Below are 20601 nucleotides of genomic sequence, written 5' to 3' on the forward strand. Positions count from 1 at the left end.
TCCAAGTTCCTCACCCTGCTGTGAACTTGGTATACTTCACACAAGAAGTACACAGAAAACAGCTGCTTCCCTGTGCCAGTACTACTCCTGGAGTAGCATCACAACACAGGCAGTCTCAGTGGATTTGACTGAGAGCTGATTCACATTGCTCAGCACAAACAGCAGGTCACCCTGAAACTACAGTGCCTGCCCAGGATTTGAAGTCACACAGTGGCCTGCAGAGGGAAGTTTGGTAGCTCCCACAATCACCAGAAGAACAGAGCAGTACACACATCGTATTCCCTATGCCAGCCTCACTGTAAGTTGGATTTATCCAAGTGCAATGCATTTCTTTTAATAACTTACAATTTATGGTGAAAAACATAGGGCACCACAATAATAACAGTTTTAATGTGTTTGAAATAAGCAGACTTTATAGAATTTATCACTTCTGTAAGGCTTCAATGCAGCCACAATAGCAAGCACAGGCCACAAGCATCACTGATGTGGCTTTCAGGGAAATCTGTAGAAAGAGATCAGAAAAAAATCTAACAAAACAATTCCAGACACTTGCATCAGAAATAGGAGATGAGAAAATTGAGCTGAGCAGCAGGTACATATTTTTATGTATTATAATCAGTATTTGCACAATACCTCTAAAAGTCCCTCACATGCCTCATTTTTTAATGGGTAAAAGCCAAAGCCAATCTGCAAAGCTCCTTCTTCTCTCTACAAGCAAAACATGTCTCATAATTTGAAGCCCACAAAGAATGTAAGAATATATTAATAGGCAAATGAGCCCTATTTGTAATTATTTATTTAGATCTTCTGGCTAGCCACAATCTTGTTCACATATAGTCTTCAAGAAGCAGGAATAGTCCCAGCAGGTTATATACAGGCAGGTAGCCAGCCTAAGATTGTTAGTACTGGGCATGAAGACCAAAGATAATATCTGTGCCCACTCTACACCAGTTCTTTGTGGCTCAGCCTGTAAATGCATAGCCTCACTGGTAGGTTACATCTGAGCTGAATACATAAGCTCTTCCCCTCATGAAAAGGGAAAAAAAATTAAAAATCAAAGCTAAGCTCTACATCTGGAAGAAAAAAAGCAATTAAAACAAGAGGAAAACATTTCTGACACGGCCCAGTTCTCTGGTGAAATCAAGATTAAGAGGCATGTTTGTGAGCAAAACTAAGTCAATATTTTCAAATTGGTTTTTAGAGCAAATCTTAGTTTTACCATTCATAAAATTCAATAGGTAATTACACAGCTAGGCAAAAGTCCTTAGAGGAAAGCAGAGGAATAATGAATTCCCTACATATTTATTTATAGCTGTGTTTTTGAGTGAACACAGTACAACAGGCATCAAGCCAACATTTAAAGGAAAAAAAAACAGATTTGTAAAACCTTAAATATTTCTGTAAGCCAGTCCATAGACAACAGCCTATTTCACAATCTAATCTCTCTTTGCAATACATAAAAATCCCAACAATTTAGCCTGCCCCTCTGATTAATCATTACAATTTAAAATAAAACCTTGACAAAGACAGGTTCAGAAGCACAGCCAGAAAATGTGTAATGCTACCAGAACATGCAATTTGCTTAAAAAAATGTTCCTGGGAAGTGCCATAGTGTTGTGTGCAAAACATGTTGTCTGATCTGTATTTTGAAGAAACCCTTGGGAACAAAATCATTACCAAGCATCAGTCAAAATGGCAAGAACTAGAGCTCAAATCCAATTCAGTCTTTCATAACTAACCCTAAGAACAAGCTGCTTATCACTCCAAAGCTCAAAAAAGATGATGAAAACTATATAACACAATGTCCTTTGGTTCCCTAAAGACATTATTACATTCAGTTAGGAGCTGATTGCTGTGCAATGATGCTTCTGCTTTCCAAATACACAGCTTAATTGCCAATACAACTTCACAAGAAAACAGAGTGGAAAAAATTTCCCTCTCCTGCTATTGAAAAGACAAGCAGTAGTTGCTAGCAAATAAAAAGAAGGCCAAATTGTTGTTATTTTTTTAAGCTCAAATATCATCAATAACATGCTGGAGACAAAACTAAACAAACATTTTTTTTGTAACAAACAAATAGAACATGATCCAAACATTCCCCTAAAAATCTCATATGTATTATAGTGTCACAAGTAAAAATTATAATAAAAATCTATATCAATACATAAAATTCACAGCACAAAGGAGCTCTAACTGGACTGAAAATAATGGGGGTTTAATTTGTATATTATATACAGATGCTCTTGCTCCAGTTTAAGTCTTCTTTTATACACATCAGAAACAATACTGGATAGATTGCTCTGCTCTATTTCAGCACTCCACAAAAAGATTTAAATGGAAAAGATCATTGCACACAGGGCTGTGCAGACCACATTTCATTCTTCTTATACAACAGCAGGAGTTTTCAAGCAATTTGAATGTTACTTAGTTTCATTTGAAGGAGAGAGTACAAAGTTGGCATTATTTTTATTACTGTAGCATGTGGTATGCATAGCAGGAAAGTTACTGGGTATATATACTGGAACAAGAGTGGCATATGTCCTTAAGGAAATACCAAAACCCACACAATAAATTTTATCAATGTTAGCAATAAACATGAAGTCCCTCCCCCCTGCAGCAGCTTTAACTTAAATGCCCAGCAGCTCTGTGAATTCAAAAGACTGAATACTATATCCTTGCTCTTGCCAAATACCTCAATTGCCTTCCATGTACATTTCCTTAAAACTAGATGTATTTGTCTTCTTTTATGCAGCCACAATTTATTTCTGTGTTAGGAACTGCCACTTTCCATTGATGCTGATGACAAGAACCTGCACACCTCTCACAGCTCCCCCAGCTCAAGGATAAGCCAGCTAAATACGACACAAAAGCACCTTTCAAACATTCTTTCTTCTTTATGAGGAATGCAGACAGATCCTGGTGATAAATGTTCAGGACAACCCCAGGATTCCTGCTTCAGGAAGTACTGCAGAGGGAAGTACTTGTAGAGATGCACATAAAAGTTGCAGGAGAAGTTAAGAAATAAATGGGAAAGGAAACAGGAACTGAGGGAGGGAAAAGAGGTTGGAGAAATAAAAGGCAGCTATAGGCATCATAAGCATTGCTGAAACAAACAGGTTGTGTGTATCCTGTGTCTAGATCAAAATCCCCATTACACAACTCCACAAATTAACTTTTAAGCAATAACTTATTTCTTGATTTTAATACAGCACTAAAATAAAATAACAGGAAATTAATGGTACATCATTGAGTCTATAGAGTTTAAATTCATTTGTCTGCCCTGTTTTTCTGCAATTTTCATCCATCTTGGAAGAACACAAAATTAATGGATTTATATATTTTCCTGCAAATAAATGGCTATTGCAAAACAACTATGTTCATTTATACCATGTAAAATATCCTGCAAGATAGCTGGAGATAAACAATATGTATAGCAAGAGAGTTTCTGGGAAGAGCACAGCAGCTGAGCCAGCAGAAAACTCTGCCCCCATTCTGTTTAATATCTGGAACATTGGACACCACTGGTCATGTTGGTGGCAATTCTTCCTTAGTGCAAGAGGAAGCAATCTGTCCCAGGAGAAGGATGAGAGCAGGAAAGCCTCCTGAAGATGGAATCCAAGCTCTGATATAAACATCTCAGCAGCAACTGTGAAGAGGCATTTATTTCTCTCATACATCCGCTACAACTTGAATGCCTCAGCCTGTACATTACTTGGTAGGAATGTTTTGTGGGGATTTTTTTAAAAATTTACTCTGGACAATTTCACATAACATTTATCCATTAATTATTTATTAATTTATTATTTATTAATTATTTAGCCATTAACATCCCTTCATTATCTTCAGTGACAATACCATTTCAAAGCCGAGTTTCCTTCAGCAATCTATAAAATCTCTGATTTTTCACAGAAGCCTATTCACCTTTCAATCGTTTGCATTGCATCACTCAAGTAATTACTAAATTTTATTTCATAAAATAAAATCTCTTCTATAAAAATCTACACTTAATGTCACACTCCCTTTAAAGCCCTCAGCAAGATACAGACACACCCAGTGTACAGCTTACCAAATCTGCTTCCTATGGTAGCTCTGGATATCTGATAAACCTCACACTCAGTAGAGACAACCAGGAGCCCACCTCAACATCACTGCTTGGTTTGATGATCCCCCTCCTTGTGGATCCTCTTTGCCCTGCTCCTCACCATGACCAGAGAAGCAAGAGGAGATACTTGAGACCAACTTCAGATTTCATTTAGGTAAACAAGAAAGGCAAAGAAGCATGTGCAGCTGGTGTAAAATAAACACTCATACTCTGCTAAAAATGTTCCAGGCTTAATTGAACATCCACAAGGAACTAAGGGAAACAGCAACACAGAATTCCTTACAAAGATTCCTTGGAACTGGGAGATCCTGTTGCTACTCTCAAACACCACTTCGACTCATGGTATTTTAAGACAGGACAAAATGTCCCAAACAAGTAATTTACTTGATCCAGGGTTTCCACCTTGATGTAGTATACTGCCACCGAAAACTCCCATGATCAATTAACATTTCATGTATAGGTCCAACAGATAGTGAAATGTAATAAGGGCCTGACTTTATCAAATCCACAGCCTACCACAAACCCTACCAACACAATCACAGCAGCACAAAATCAAAGAATTTTGAAAACAGGAGATGTGTACTGATACAATCAATGCAACATCAATGGAGTCATTAAATAATTTGGGATGAAGGGACATGCAGAACAAGCCAGTAGAGAAGGAGGTGTGATGCCTGCTTATGCTAAAAAAATATATAACAAAACTCTGCTATGAAAGTTCCCAAATTCCAGAACCTCTCTGAAAGAGATGGCCAAGTCTGCATTGAAGATACCATGGTTTATGGTTTGAATCAGCTGGGCATGAAAAACTGTGTTTCAGCCTGCACAGGCTCAGCCACTTTGGTGCTCTAGGTACCATTTCTGCCCTCCAAGCTGTCATCCACATGTCCATTGACACATACCCTCCTTCCTCAGAAGCACAGTCTCAGTAGCACCAGCGCCACCCTGGGCTCCGGATACACTTCCAGCCGCCCTCTGTTGGCCAGAATGAGCTGTCCTGCAAGCACTCACACTGGTCTGGGATCCCCATGGGCTCCACCAGGATCTCTCCCTTTGAAGCAGACACACAGACACCAGGACACGGAAGCCCACACCACTGCCCCATCTTCTACAGGCTCCTTCCAGCATCAGAGCAATGGGGACAAATGCTGCCAAGGATTTCCCCTCCAACCCATGCCTTAAAATAACACTGGGATGTGGGAGGAAAGCATCTAGGTTAACACTGCCTCATGCAGAACTATTTTAAGCAGGAAAACCCTGAAGATTGGTAGGGTTTCGATTCTTTCTTCCAAATGTTGCCACTTTAGGCATTTCCATCAGACTCTGCCTCTTCCTCCAGTTTTAACCACCTGACAGAGTAACAAAAATAAGGGTAACTACTATACATGGAAAGGAATGAGAAATGAAAAAGTATTTTTATGCCAAGATCAAAACAATAGCAACCAAATATTTTTCATTGTGCCAGAAGAGACTTCTGCTATTTCTCAGACTACAGCATCACTCTGAGTTGACAACTTACAAAAAATAAATTAAAAATTATATTTTGAACAATTATACCAGCAAGCCATCCACTCTTGCAGAAGCTGAAAGCCCATACCTGGCGTACAAAGCTGTTGGAGGTAGTGTCAGAAGATGTACTCCCATCTGAGCCTTTAAATCGGTTCTTTCTCCTTGCCCCTTTACCATAGGACTGTTAAAAAAAATAAACAAAAAAACCACAGATTAGAGAACCAGCATTACAGCATTAGTTGGTGTTGTACAGAAAGCTTCCAGTGTTTCCCAGGCTAGCAGGGATTCAGATTATCAGCTTTGTGTCAATCAATAAGCACATATTCAGTAAGTAACTGATGGGATGTATGCGCAACTGCTCACCAGGCTTGGTCAATTGAGCCCTAAATGTTTTGCTGTTGTTGGGCTTTTTTCACATTTGGGTTCAGAAACATATTTATAGACTTACATAAATGTAGCACTATTTACCTAAGTCACAGTGATTAAAAAGTACAGTTTGTTGTGCAGCTAGTTTAAATAAACAAGGCAGGAAAGGAGGTACTGGAGTGGTCTCCAGTACATCACAGCTATGAGCCAAGTCAGCTGAGGGAACATTAAACAGCAAGAAGTGACAAACAACTTGTTGATACAATCTTACAACTCAGAGAGAATTTACAATAATAATTTTTTTACAATAAGTTCAAGAAAGTAAAAGCAGCATAACAATAAAAAAGGACTATATGTGTAACTGGGAAAGGGGTAATATGCTAGTAAAAAGCAAGGCATCTTTTATCTACTTTTATCTGCTAGGAATTTAAAGAGACATGATGAGAAAGCTATGGCTGGCTAAAACAAAACTTTAAAACTATAGTTTAGAAATACAGAAAATAGTGGTTTAGAAACAAAGCAAATGCATACATGTCCACAAAAAGCTTTTTTTTTTGTGCATTAAACATGGATCATCAATAAATATTTTTACATTAAATTACAAGGAAAAAAAAGAAATAGTTCAAAACTATGTAATTCGCAACCACTTATTTCTGTGTGAGTGCAAACTGTGTGGACTGTAAACTCTGCCATGACACCACCTCTGGGCTGTGCAACCTTCAAAGCTTTGGGCCTGAGCTTAGTGGTTCTCATGGTGGGGAAGAGAGGGCTCCAGTGCAGGCTGAACACTTAAAATCTCATACTGGCAGATTTTTAATATCATATCTTCAAAATGTGAATGCTGCTCTTAGCAGTAACACGTGTGCTAAGTGTGATTAGATATTTTGCAGTCTCAGACTATCTGAGGAGGACTACAGATAGCCACTACTAACTTCAGATCATTGACAAATCCAGGTTAACTTGCCTCCACCAGATGCAAGAGAACAATCTCAAACTGTGTTGATCAATCAACTGTGTTGATTCTGGGTGAGTTTGGAGCACCAGATGAAATCTAATGCATCAATCTTTTAGGAAAGATGACTCAAGGAACAGCAGTTCTGTCAGCCAGACACTCACTGTCAGCAAAAACAGTATCTGTTATCTCACTAACCTAACAGCGACCTACAACGAAAGCAATGTTGTATCCCCCAAAAAACAGATTCATGGGAAAGACATTTTGCCAAGCTCATATGATTTTTTCAAAACTGCAAAACAGCCATGTAAGAAATTTCTTAAAGGCACCCAAATTGATTCTATGCATGCTGGTTTGGGCAGAACTATACAAAAATCAGTATGTTGAAGATTACGGGGGTGAAAACAGGACTTTCTGATGAGTCTATAACTGTAACCCAGCAGGTCTCAAAATATAAAATTAAATTTCAATCAGGAATAGTTTTACATGGTTGCATTTCTAAAAGGAATCTTTTATAACTGAAGAACTTGCTGGTAATGAAAAGGTCTTTTCTAGATCAAAAAGAGTAATTAGTTGATTGGAACCACTGTTACAAGCAAATTATTAAAAATATTTTCCAGTTATAATAGTTCTACCAGAACCATTTTTTTCCACCTAGTATAACACAATTAGTATAATATTCCACCTAATATAATATCAAGGTACCTAAAATACATAAAAAGTGTCTCTGACAGCAGTATTCTTCAAACATAACAACATCTTTAAATCAAAATTTACCTGTTCTGAATGGTTCCCATTGAGCTAATTGCCTAGGGTTACAGACAAATATTATGAATTCCTTTCCTACAATTTTTGTGGAAGAATATAGAAATACACTTATGAAAAAATAAACAATTTCTAACATTCACAAAGGAGCTCAAGAATATAAAGCATCTACATGAAGACCACACTATCTAGGCGATTTCATTTATAGTGCACAGTACAATATTGTGTAATTCCCAAGGAGATAATTAAAAACATGTACAAATATTCTTTCTCATAGTCACACATTTTGAATTTGTCTCCAGTTTCTACAATATTTATTTTATTTAAAGTATCATAGTGCTCAGTTTGCTAACACAAAAAAATTATGAGAGTCAAAAGAGGGACTGAGTCTAGAGTGATGAAGATAAAACAAATAAGAGCAGAAAAAGAATATGTTACAAGCACAGATAGAGAAGCCTGCCTTATATCTGTGCAGCAATGACTAAAAGCATTTATTTCGGGCAACATCACAGCAAATGCAGCTCAGGCTAAAACTCACCTTGATTTTTCAGTTTGAGAAGGTTTTTTTTGTGCACAGCAACATGCATATTTTTGTTCTACTGTTTTATAAGTGAAAACTCTTCAGAAGCATGAGCTACACACTAATTTTAAACACAAAACACCTGTTGGCATGATGGCAGGCTGTGGCTGCAGATTGTAGTCAGTCAGTTTTACACCTGCTTCTTTGCACAGAGCAGTTTCCAGTCTGAAGACTGGGGGACAACTTTTGTATGTGGGAAACCTGGGATTTGATGACTCTTTTCATTATTTTAAAAGACGCTAACTGGGGACTACATTTGTTTTCCACGCCATTCAAGCTTATTCCCACAGTAAGAAATGCCTGAAACTTTCTTCTGAAGATGAGGTTAGCCTTCCATAATCAAAACAATCTTATATATTATTAAAAATTATTAATTATTTCTGCCATGTGGAGAAGCTTGAATACTCATCCTGTCATGATCATTATGTTTTTCTTCTTCATGTCTATTTCTTTCCAAAAGATCTTAATGTGAGAATGAGGCCTTAGTAAATAAATAAATAAATAAATAAAAATAAATATGTAATGATCTCAGTTACTTTCAATTCTCAGGGTGAAAAAAAGAGACTATTTTTGCCCAATACATTACTGTGATTTTCATGTTAAAATACATTCCCTTATCTGTGTTCTGTGCAGCATTTGGCTGCAATTAGGCAGCTAAAAATAAAGGGCTGAATCACGACACGAGGACATTGGCCAGTAAAAGCAGCAACACGGGGCAGTCATTGCTAACCTGTGTGGCAGATGCACCTAACAGAACAACCACTGAGCCCAAACACCTCAGCAGCCCAGCATGCAGTGTCCAATGGTGGCAGCCTCGAAAGCCAGCAGGGCAGGGCTGGCACACCATCATCTGTCCCAGCTGAGCTGCTTACAACTGGCTCCAGCCCTGTGAACAAGCCTGTTCATATAAAAAGTTTGCTGACAGTAACATTCTTACTGGGTTTTAGCAGAGCATCTTACTCAAACATAAAGTTATGTATACATGTGTTTACAAGTTCAAAAGTGTAGCTTCATTTATTAGTCAGAGGTGTGAAATTCCTTTTAAATTGGCTGAGTTTTCAAAGAGGAGAAATAAAACACACACATTTATGTTCTAAAGCTTCATAAAATACCCAAAAAACAACGAGAAACCTTACCAAAAAAACTAAAACCAAACCAAAGTAGTTTTGTAAAAACCACTTCATCAATCAAGATTCAACAAAGCAAAGAAAGACTCTGCTTTCCAATTCTGATTAGAAACTCCGATTGTGCAACCGTTATTCAACCCATGTCATCAAGTGAAACATGGGAATCATATGAAGTATTAAAGGCATACACTGCAGTTTCCTGATAATTAACAGTTTTATGTATAAGTACTTGTTATTGTAAACAGATGAGATCAGTGCTGCTCCGTGAAACTCTTAATTTTAATGAGGTTCTGTCTCAACACATTAAATACATAAAATACATAAGATTTAATCCTGTAACACACGTGACAAGCAGAAGGCATCGTTTATGACTGTAGGCAAAATACTCTGATCTGCAAGAGGAAATGTAAAACATCTTAAATTACCAACTATCTACAACCAGGGAACTGGTCTTCAGTGGGAGTCTTAAAATGCCCTTCACCAGAAGCCACTCTAATGGCATTTCATAGCAAAGCAGTGGTGAGGACTGTACAAAGAATGAGTCTGAACCTGAACTATTTATCATAGATAAAACAGCACCAGCCATTGAGACTGATGGTCATGGCAGAGATAAACCCTTAAAAACTGGTCTCATGAAGGAAGAGTACAGATGATTTAGGCAGTAGAGTCACTGACACCAAGTCAGGTGCTTGAACAAAGATGGAAGAAATAAATTAGAGAAAACAAAACCAAAACACAAAATTTCAGAGCTACACAGAATCTTACATCATCTCAGATGAACAAGGGACCAACTACAAAAATCAAAAGAACACCTGAAAAGGTAAAAAGTGAGCTCCTGAAGGATTAGGGAATTGCTAGAAGGTCGGAAATGCAAATATGCACCAAATATTTTCCCTTCCCATGCAAAAGCTTAAAAAATATTTAAAGATGCACACGTCCCATACACAGCATGACAGGACAGTGCAGAATACATGCATCCAGCTCCATCCTTTCCTTAAAAGAACAGCCACTGCCTCTTTAAGCAACAAGGAAACAAATGCTCCTGTATGTCAGACCCCCTGGGCCCTTTCTGGCCACTAGCCAGGCTTACCACCACTCAGAAATTAAACCTTCCAGCATCAGCTGCATAGCTGCAACCCCCACACTCTCACTCAACAGAAAAAGACATTAATATTTCGGATTTTGTCACCACAAATCATACTAATCTCATAAAGGAGTAGAGGTCAGCTTCCTGACCACAGAGCCAAGGGCTGGAAGATGTACACAGACCTTGGTGATGTGTTCCCCACTAATCCACAGCTCCCTTCCATGACAGGAATGAGGGCAAGGTAGGGTAAAGCAACATATCCTGGCTTGCCTCCACCTCAGCAGGAGGGGTTTGAGTCACCCTCTGTGGCCAACATCAGCACAGCCCTGTGACAGGCACCCTGCCCTGTGACACACCTTCAGCCTGAGCAGCACACACTCGTGTCCCCATTCCAGAAAAGAATCCCCAGCTTAGGTCTCAAACCCTGAACTTCTCCAAACAACTTTTGCAAAGGGACAAAACTCAGGAAAGACAGGACTTCCCCTCAGGAATCGTATCAAATTGAGGATCTCCAATATAGTCATCAAGTTCATGCAGCTACAGGGATAGTCTGCAAAGTCCATTTCACATTCATTTTATAAAATCCTACACCTACACCAAAACAAAAATTCATACAAACAAACAAACAAACAAAAAACAAAAACCCAAACATCCACAAATAATTCACTTCTCAAAACTTGCAAATACAATACATAAATAAGTATTTGACATATGCTTCTTTTTCAGCATTAAAAGAAAACTAATTTCTGCTGAGCAATCTGCAATGGTTAAATCTTAGATGCTCTTTTCTGCTGGCCTGTGATAAAGCCATGCCAACACTGCATCATCTAGAAACAGCCCTATTCTTGCCAGTTCCTATACTTTGAGCCATCTCCCAGGGCGCTCACCCTGGACTCAGACCAGGTCATCTGGCAGTTTCCACCTGCCAGACAAGAAGCTGGGAACTTGGCTGGCTCTCCTGGTCCCCAGTGGCTTGGAAACCTCCCTCAGTGCAAACCTGCTGCACATCTTCTTGTAATACCAGCAATGAAGATGTCAGCTCCCTCCCCAGCAAAACAGGAGCACACAGCAGCAGAAGGTGCTGATGCCCAAACCCCACTGGGCCTCCTGCAGCCTTTTAAAACTGGCAACTACAGCTGGAGGCCACGTGCCTGTGCCTCCCCACCTGCTCTCCACGGGTTTCTGCGTCTCACTTGCACAAGCAAACAGAAAGAGATCTGACTCTGTGACAGCAGGACGCCTGCGGCAACCAACGGCCAACTCTGAGACAGGTTCCCTCTGCTAAGGGTTTGCTACCCTGAGGACAGAGACCAAGGCTATCCCTTGGAGGGTGGGGAAGGCAATTTTGATTCCTTGATTTTTAAACTCTTCTATTGCAGTACGGTAAAGACCTGAGTAAAAATAGCAGAAGAAAAGTAACTGAGACTCCAGAGAAGCCAGCCTTGTAATAGCACAGGAACTTTCCATCCGTAGAGGCAAAACAAGACAAAACCAGAGATTGCCTCTAGAAGATAAATAAGTTAGAACTGAAACTGCTGAACTGTTTCAGAGTGAATTTCCTCTATAGGATAATGTAAAGAACAACTATTACATCCCATTTATGCTGATAATGTGTAATACCCAAATGGAAAATATCTCTGGAAGAGATGAGCATGCAAAATCACCTTTTATTGTTTGAGTACAGGATAATGCAAAAAAACCCCAAAGAGCAGAGAATTATCAGAGAAGTAATAGCTGAAACCTGAAGGGCTTTCTATTAAAATTTATTTTTGACAGTAAGGAATACAACACTGAAAGGAGATTGCTACTTCGGGACAGAAAACACTACCTCTTGCTGAGGGCCATGAGGAAGTCCAAGGAATGGAATTGGATTTTATCTCTTCTTCCTTCATTTGTATATCCTCCACTGAATTGCTGCCACATTGGATCTGGCTTCTAGGGATGCTGCCAGAAGAGAGTAAAACCTTCCACACCTCTCTAACAAATGGGATTGTTATTATTTAAGTAAGCAAAGGGATATCCATTTTGTTTGTTTATGGCTTACAAAGTATTCTTGCAAGTCAGTACTGGGAAATACACGGCTGCCAAATGTTTGTTTGAAGAACAGGTAAACACAGTATGAACTGGGATAAATCAACTCAGCTGAAAGCAGCAGAGGGCAGTGTGATTAATCTGCTGAGAATAAATCTCTGGATATTGTTCCATTCCTCATTACCACAAGACAGGCAGTGAAGGGACAGTGCTATACAACTGAGAAGGTAGCTGGAGATTCAGGAAGGACAACAGCCAGTGTAAGGTCCTGTAACTAAGCTGATTTTCTGGTGTCACCACATGCACATCACTCTAAAATTCACCTCAACATCAATCACAGTTGATACAGAAGGAAAACTGAACATGCCTGTCCCCTGGACTCATGCATTCAGTTCACCTTCTGCAATGCAACCTGAAAAACAAGCCAAGCACTCCAGGGATGATGAAACCTTTAGACTTGGAAGGCAGAAGCATTTAGCAGTACCATGTAGTGGAGGAAATCTAAATGCAGGTGAAAGAGCTGAAGAAAACAATCGAGAAGAGAATTGTTTTCACATAAAATGTGTCAGGTTGTTAGGACGTGCACTGATGGATGATGCATAAGCAGGCAAAAAAAGAACAGGAGGAAAATAATAATGAGGAATAGGGAAGAATTCATCCAGTGTAAGATTCATCCCTCCACAAGGTAGTCTGTAGTTGCTTGATAGAAGGTTTTGTTTTCTTTGAAATGTCTTTGTGTAATTTACTCATCTGATTTGCTATGACTGTCCCTAATGCACAGCACAGGAAGCTTTGTGATGAGAGAACAGCAACAGAAATTGGATCTAATGATTTTGAGGACTGAAAGACTTTGAAGAAGGATCTTAAGAAAATTACATGCGAGCAAGGGGAAGAAAGAAGAGAGGCTAAGAGTTACCATGAAAGGCATTAATGTGCTATATTATAAACAAATAATAATAGCACCTGGGTTAATTAAAATTATTAAAATGAATATTCTACTAATTCAGATTCCTAAAAAAAAAGGGGGTTCTTTAAATAAAGAAGTAAAGAGAAGACTGGGGTTGATTTAAAAAAAAATACACCAAAAAACTGATCACCAAACAATGATACATTTGAACAGTTTGCTTCTTTTCTTTCAGAAAACCTAATGCTGATTTCATTACAAAAGGGCCACACCTAAAACCACCACTTTGCACTGACATATACCTGGACATTGTGAATAAGTCTACAGTGTAATTGTCAGCATGCAGATTTGTCTGGATAAAAGTGGACATCCAAAGCTTTTACTGCAACTCTGTCTAAGACCAAGATCCATCTGAGACTAAAATCACATTGAACTATAACTAGAACTATATTTTTACAGTCATATGGACCTCAAAGCCAGAATTTTCAGTAATACAAAAAAGAAACCACCAATATCTTGTCCCACTTGCAAAGAACTTCCCTGGAAAAATACAATATAACTGTCATGATCAACACCCAAAGAGAATTTTTTTTGTTTGCAGATCTTGTTAGGAAAATGCATTATGAAAATAAGAAATAGATTTTACACAGATGTTATCTAGGAATGTTTCACATATTTAACTGCCTTTTAAGTGAACTATTTCTAGAGTGTTAACTACATTTCACTCCTCTGACCCATGGTGACAAGTTTGGCCAAAATGGATGGACAGGCACTATCCAAAATATTGACCATGATGTTAAGATAGTTTAAAAGAAATCTCAGCTTTGCAAAAGTAAAATTCTTGGACAAGAGAATTGTTGTGACTTGGTATAACTCTACGAAGGCTCTTCAGTAATATTTCCTTAAATCATAATTCCCAGAAGAAGCAGTTCAGAGTGAACACTTTAAGGAGTGACATCACACCATAAGCTCACATGTTGGTTTGGGTTTTTTTTTTCCTGACAGATTATTTGGCAGAAATGTTTCTAGGATTGATATTCAACTACTTTAGAGAAAAAAACAGTGGTGCAAATAACTGAAGTACCTGTAGGCAAACTACTTGATGATTCCCATGTCCTCATTAAGCCTCTCCTTCTCACTGTGTGTTCTAAAGCAGCATGATTTTACAATATTGGGCTTTTTTAAGTGTTTATGGAACAGAAATTAAAATCAAAATAATTGTCTCTAAATGCAGTGCTTGCTAATGAATTAACCTGCAGTATTATTCAGACAAAGGGCTCTTTTGTTTCCATAAACTTATTTCCTCTCTACCAAGGCTTATGTATGACTAAAACAAGTATATAGAGAAGATGATTCTTGTTCTGCCTAATGACTTTGATTCCAAAAACTGAAAAAATTCCCTGAACCAAAAAGGTGCATTATCACTGTCTTAAAAAGTGAATCTTTTTGGCCGTGAACGTTCAGAAACCTGCTTTATAAAACAGAACATAAATGCATTACCTGAAACATAAATAATGTGGGTGTTAGCAAACTATTCTTCCTCTCTAAACAGAGGTTCTTTAATCCTAGTAAAAAGTAGGGTTGAGAAATCAATTTTATGATCAGTATTTGACATTTGTCCCCAGCAGAGAGGTACCATATGATATGACAGTTGCTGAATCTGTGCTTAGGGCTGAAAAGATGTAAAAAGGGGAGGATTTGTAGGTCAGAAATTAGCTCCATTGCCACTGTTTCTGGAGAAGCTGGCAAAGCATATGGCCCTGCTGAAATGTCTGTTCTGTGCTTGGAGGCTACTGACATCCAAAGAGACACTTTCTCTTTTTTAGTTTAACCCAGTCTCCGCTTCAGTGCCTGGATTTTGCTCTGCTGTCACTGGGCCTGAGTAAGTAAAGATCAATCACCAAGACTGTTGACAGACTGACAGCATTTTTCTCTGTCAATCAAGCACTTCTGGGATGGAGCTGGTCCACCTTCTCAAACAAAGCATCAGAGACAGCTTTGGCAGCAACAGTAAAAACTGCACCCCAAAAGGAAAAAACCTCTGTCCTAAAAAGAACATGCATGTTTGTAATCTGAAATGCACACAATCAGATTTTACCACCCTTTTACTGGGTTCAAAAACAGCACTCTGAAGTCTTTGTAGCCAACTATTGCAAACTTGAAGATACTAAGCAACATTCATACATCAAACAGAAACAATCTTTCAAAATATGAAGTCTTTTCTAAGTATGCCTTACCCTGCCTCCTTCTCATCACCCATCCACCCGAACACTACACATGAACTGAGTTCTTAAAATTTCTGAGACGACTGTACAACCACCTTCTGCATGAAAACCGAGCAGCTTAAGTCTGCAGCATGTTCAACACCTTCAGCCTCCCCAAAATTCCTGCCGAACGACTGGCGTGAATCGCCTTCCCTCACCTACAGACTGTCACCAGCCGTGGAACAGACGAGGGAGGTTTCAGCCGTGCGTGGGAAGCATCAGGTACGATACAACAGGTTACTGGAGCAGGGGAAAATAGCCGTACCCTGCGAGTAATACATGTGCGGCAGATCAGACTATTAGCAACGCGTTCTTACATATTCATCCTCCAAATAATCGCAAGGTTCTTTTGACTTACGATGCTTCTACAGCACAGAGCATCCCCTGTACGTTAATTAAATGGCATTTGAGGGTGGGGGCGAAGACAGTGGGGAGTTCGGGCATCTTAGGGGAGCTGTCAAACTTTTCAGACGGCGGTGGCCAAAGTTGAAGGACGGGCAGCTCCGGGGCCCCGCCGCCCTGCCCCGCGCCCCCGCCCCGGCCGAGCCCGCGGTACCTGCGCTGCCGCCGCGGGCAGGGGGTTGTCCAGCAGCTCCATCTGCACCTCCTGCGCCGGGCTGGGAGGCGATTTGGACATGTCGCTCTGGACCATTGGCGAGGAGAGCGGGTGGCTGGGCGCCGAGCCTCTCGGCGGGACAGAGCCGAGCCGAGATGAGCCGAGCCGAGCCGAGCCGAGCTGGGGCGGCGGGCGCCGCTCAGCGCCCGGCCATGCCGAGGAGCGGGCGGGCAGCCCTGCCCTACCCAGCCCGGCTCCGCTCCGCTGCGCTCTGCTCCTCTCCGCTCCTCTCCGCTCCGCTCTGCTCCGCCCGGCCCTGCCCTGCCTGCTGCCGGCGGGGAGCGCTCGGCGCCGGGAACGGGGCAGCGCCGGCGGCGGGCACGGGGGAGGGCAGGGGGCGGTGCGTGGGGAAGAGGGAAAGTGACAGCGAGCATCTCCCACCGGCAGCGCCGGGCGGGGGCGGCACCGGCGCCGCCATCCGCGCCGGGATCCGCGCCCAGCGCCATCCGGCCCAGCCCGAACGCGGCCGAGCAGCAAAGTTGGGGCTGTGGGCCGGGGTGCAGGGTGCGGTCAGGCGCTGTGGGCCGGGGTGCAGGGTGCGGTCAGGCCCTGCTTTTCCCTTGAGCCCTGCCGGGAGTCTCGACCCGCACGGCACCGCCTGCCTCAGCGCGCACCGGCAAAGACCTGCGGTTTTAGCGAGCAAAACGGCACTTCGACAGAGAAAGTTCCATAGGTCTCTGGTGTTGATAGGGTTTTTGCCTGTGCTTGGAGGTTCCTGTGCGCATATCAACAAGGGATGAGTAAGGTGAAGCCCACTGTCGGATTTTCTATAACCTGTGTCTGCACAGTCTCAATCGTGCTATCAGGTATCCCACAGGAGGCGCTTGAAACGCCTGTTTGAAACCTGATCCGGCAAAATCACCCTCCACTCCTGAGATGATCTGTCATTTCTTGTGAATGACAGATCATTTTGGTCCTGATAGAGACCGAACTCTCTGACCCTGAGAAGCCCGCAATGGCTGATACGTTTCTTTCACTGGATGGGACCCATGGGACCCAGCTGTGCCCCATGCAGCATGAGGGAAACGTTTTCAGAATCACTTTGTGAAGGTTTGTGAAATCTCTTATCAGCTGATTATAAACAGTGAAAACTAAGTCTAGAAACTGACTGGCCTAATGTCACACACTTAAAATCACAACCATTACTAAAAGTAATAAAAGTCACTTTCAGAAAAAGAAGCCAGCAAACCAAAGCCAGCACAAAAGCCAGATCAATTTCAAGAAGTACTTTCAAGCTTTGTCTGGATTGCATGGTTGATTTATTTCATTTTTCATAATAACTAATAAGGTTTCTTTCTGAATTAGCTTATCCCTATGGATTTTCTTATAGGAATAGTGAAAATCTTACAGGAACTGCCCATTTTTTTTTTATTGAAAGAATTAGCTTTCTCTGCAAGAGGAAGAGCTCTGAGGTTTGAAGAACTTTCACTTGTCCAGAAAATTTCATATTTATTTTTGAAGACAACATTTCAAAATGATTTTCTAGAATTTTAAGGTGTTGTCCATGATAAAATACAACCTTAATTTAAAATTAAAAGTGTGGGGTTTATTGCTTAACTTTCTTTCAAGTAACTCAATAGACATGTTCAACAATCTTGAAACTATAAAGATGCTGGAGCCTGGACTGCTTCCAGATGTTCTTCAAGTGGTTATAACCAAAAAGATATTTTCTTTTTAGACATTTGGTGTGAAAAATGCATACTTCACCATCTAGAGGCTTTGAAGTAGTTATTTCTTTGACACAAATTAGATTGCTTCAATTGAATTACTTTTTGTGACCATCATCATTATTAAGGAATTTACTCAAAAACCTAAATATAGTATTCATATTAATGATTGCTGGGTGGCAAATAATTATTGAAATATATTGTCTTTGAATTTCTAGCGCCTTTATGGCTTTGGAGAAATTTATCCTTCTGTTTGGAGGCACGCTCTAGGACAGGCACTTGGTGATCCCCCATGATTCAGTACATCTACTTGGTAGATTTTCAGGCATCTGTCAGGGATTGCCTGTTCTCTCTCACACAGAGAAGGGAGTGGAAGTCACTTAATCGTGTAACAGTGGCCCTTCATGTTGCCTTCTGGATTTTCACTTTGTAAAGAGTGTATAAACAAGAGCATTTTTTCAAGTATACCATCGTTCTGTAAGAGTAGTAGTGATCATTTTTGAAACATTACTCTTTCTAAAACCATAAGTTGTGAATCTAGATTGAAAGAGTATTTCTGCTTTCTTATAAATTAGAGCTTGAATATGTCAATTGAAGTTCATTTTAATTGAAGTTCATTTTTTGTGTACTCAGTCATGTCTTTTAATATTAGTTTGTCTTTTTTTTTTCTTTCCACTATAAAAATATAATGGTAATTATTTTGCTTGCTTATGTACATCCATATAGGGTGTGTAGAAAGCAAAGACTCAGGAAAGAAATTTCCCCACATACGCACAAATAACATCTCTGAATTTTTAGTAAGTTTATTTGGTTTTTCTTTCTGTGGAAAAATATTCTACATAACTGTTCTTTAGCAGCAATTATCATTCATTGCCTTGGTGTAATGAGAGGCTAGAAGATTAGCATAGAAAAATAATTGTATTTTATTCTGTTTCACCCCTTTTGTTCAGCAGTTAATCCAAGTTCTCTAACCTTGAAATGTGCAAATCCTTCAGCTGAGCACATATGCATGCAGTCATCCCTTTGCATGCTGTTTTTGGCCACCTCTGCTCCAGGAGAAGGGTCAATGTGTAAAAACAATGTGCAGAGATTCTAAAGTGCTTGCTCTTTCTCAAGGGGAAAAACAACCTGCTATGCCTAACCCCTTCTCAGCAGAAAACCACACTGCTGCATTTATTTACACTTTTATCTGCAACAAAGAGGTGTTGTGCATGCTTATTTGGATTTTTATAAACATGTAAATGTTAGAAAATCAAAGAAAACACAAGCTGTTTTGTTCATAGGGTTTTTGGTTTTTTTCTGTAAAAAAACAATCCCAAAAGCTTGGGCTGACAAACAAGATAACCTGATTTGGGTGCCAAAAATAGCTGGGGTTTTTGCATGAGAGTGTAGATGTTCTTTTAAAGCAAGGAGGGCTGTATTACTTTGCATATTTAATTGTTCTTTACCACCAGTATAACAATGTGGTGTCAGCACCTTTGTACCCACGTATAGCGAGTATATGTTTGGTAGCCTATAACTATCACCTAAATGGGCAAAAAATAGGCCAAGGAGGGTTGGCTGATATTTGTGCAATTGCAACTAAAATCTAATAACTTAGACCCAAGGGACTTCATTAAAAACTTGCACAAATACAGACCAGTGAGCTTACAATTATTCTTATGAAACTATATAAAATGCTTCTAACTGAGCTTATGTGTAAAGCACTGATATAAAGCATTTCTTTAGGACTTTCAGTTAAAAAGAAATGCTAGCCATCTATTAGTCTGTGCCACCTCCTGCCTAAAATGAATTGTAGCCAGAAATTCAATATTGTGAAAAAAAAATTCACTTGATTACCTGGTTTTAATATCTCAAAACAGACATAGTTCATCTTTTTTCAGTGATAAAGTGGAAGCTGCCTGTCACAAGTGCAAATTAGAGGGATTCCTCTTATTATAGTACTTTATCTTTCACACAAGTCTGAACAAAACCACTCCAGACAGGCTCACTTTTCAATCTGTTATCAGTCTGTATCAGAGCACGACACCACCTGGCTGGATTTAATGAACTGACCCATTCTCCCAGCTCCTGTTCATTATGCTTTATTCTTCGATATAGGTGCCATGCAGCTAAGAAAACCTTGATTGATACTGTTACAGTGTATTCAGGAGAAGACAGGATTGGAAGGAGGAAGGTTTCCACATGATGGAAGATAGAAGCAATATATAAACACTGGCAAAAATGCTTTTAAGGCACAGAAAGGCTCACAATACTTGAAGAAGCCACAACACCTACTAAGCACATATTTTCAGCCCTTTGCAAAACGTGACCAAAAAAGGCACTCTCCCTCTCGCAAGCTGTTCACTTTGCGAGAGCAAATTTGCTGTCGATGGGTTGTATACAAAGTTCATGTTTGATTAAGCACTTCTGCACAAGTTGCTGGTTTCAGTTGATATTTTCTTTGCTTTTTCCTTGCTCTCCTGTCATAACTGAGACTGCATATCTCCTTTTGTATCCCCAGTCCTTACCAACTATGGTGTTCCTATTTATAGTATCATTTTTCTCTTATTAAATACTTGAATTGCAAAAGCACAAAAAGGCTTTATAGCATTCTCACCCACAAATATGCTCAGCCCATGTGAGTTACTG

At 39.9% G+C, this 20601-nt stretch overlaps 1 protein-coding gene across 5 annotated transcripts in view; it reads right to left on the reverse strand.

Annotated features, from left to right (window-relative positions):
- Positions 1-16435, reverse strand: part of CACNB2 (calcium voltage-gated channel auxiliary subunit beta 2) — a 245547-nt gene extending 229112 nt beyond the window's left edge. For all 5 annotated transcript variants that reach the window (XM_030943441.1, XM_030943439.1, XM_030943438.1 and 2 more), the window contains exons 1-2: positions 16244-16435; positions 5700-5792 (exon numbers count right to left, since the gene is read on the reverse strand). In XM_030943441.1, the coding sequence (XP_030799301.1) occupies positions 5700-5792; positions 16244-16339 (189 nt within the window). In that variant the 5' untranslated portion in view covers positions 16340-16435. The remainder of the gene's footprint in view (positions 1-5699; positions 5793-16243) is intronic.
- Between the last annotated feature and the right edge of the window lie 4166 nt (positions 16436-20601).

The sequence above is a fragment of the Camarhynchus parvulus genome, chromosome 2 (genome assembly GCF_901933205.1).
Source record: "Camarhynchus parvulus chromosome 2, STF_HiC, whole genome shotgun sequence".
NCBI lineage: Eukaryota > Metazoa > Chordata > Aves > Passeriformes > Thraupidae > Camarhynchus > Camarhynchus parvulus.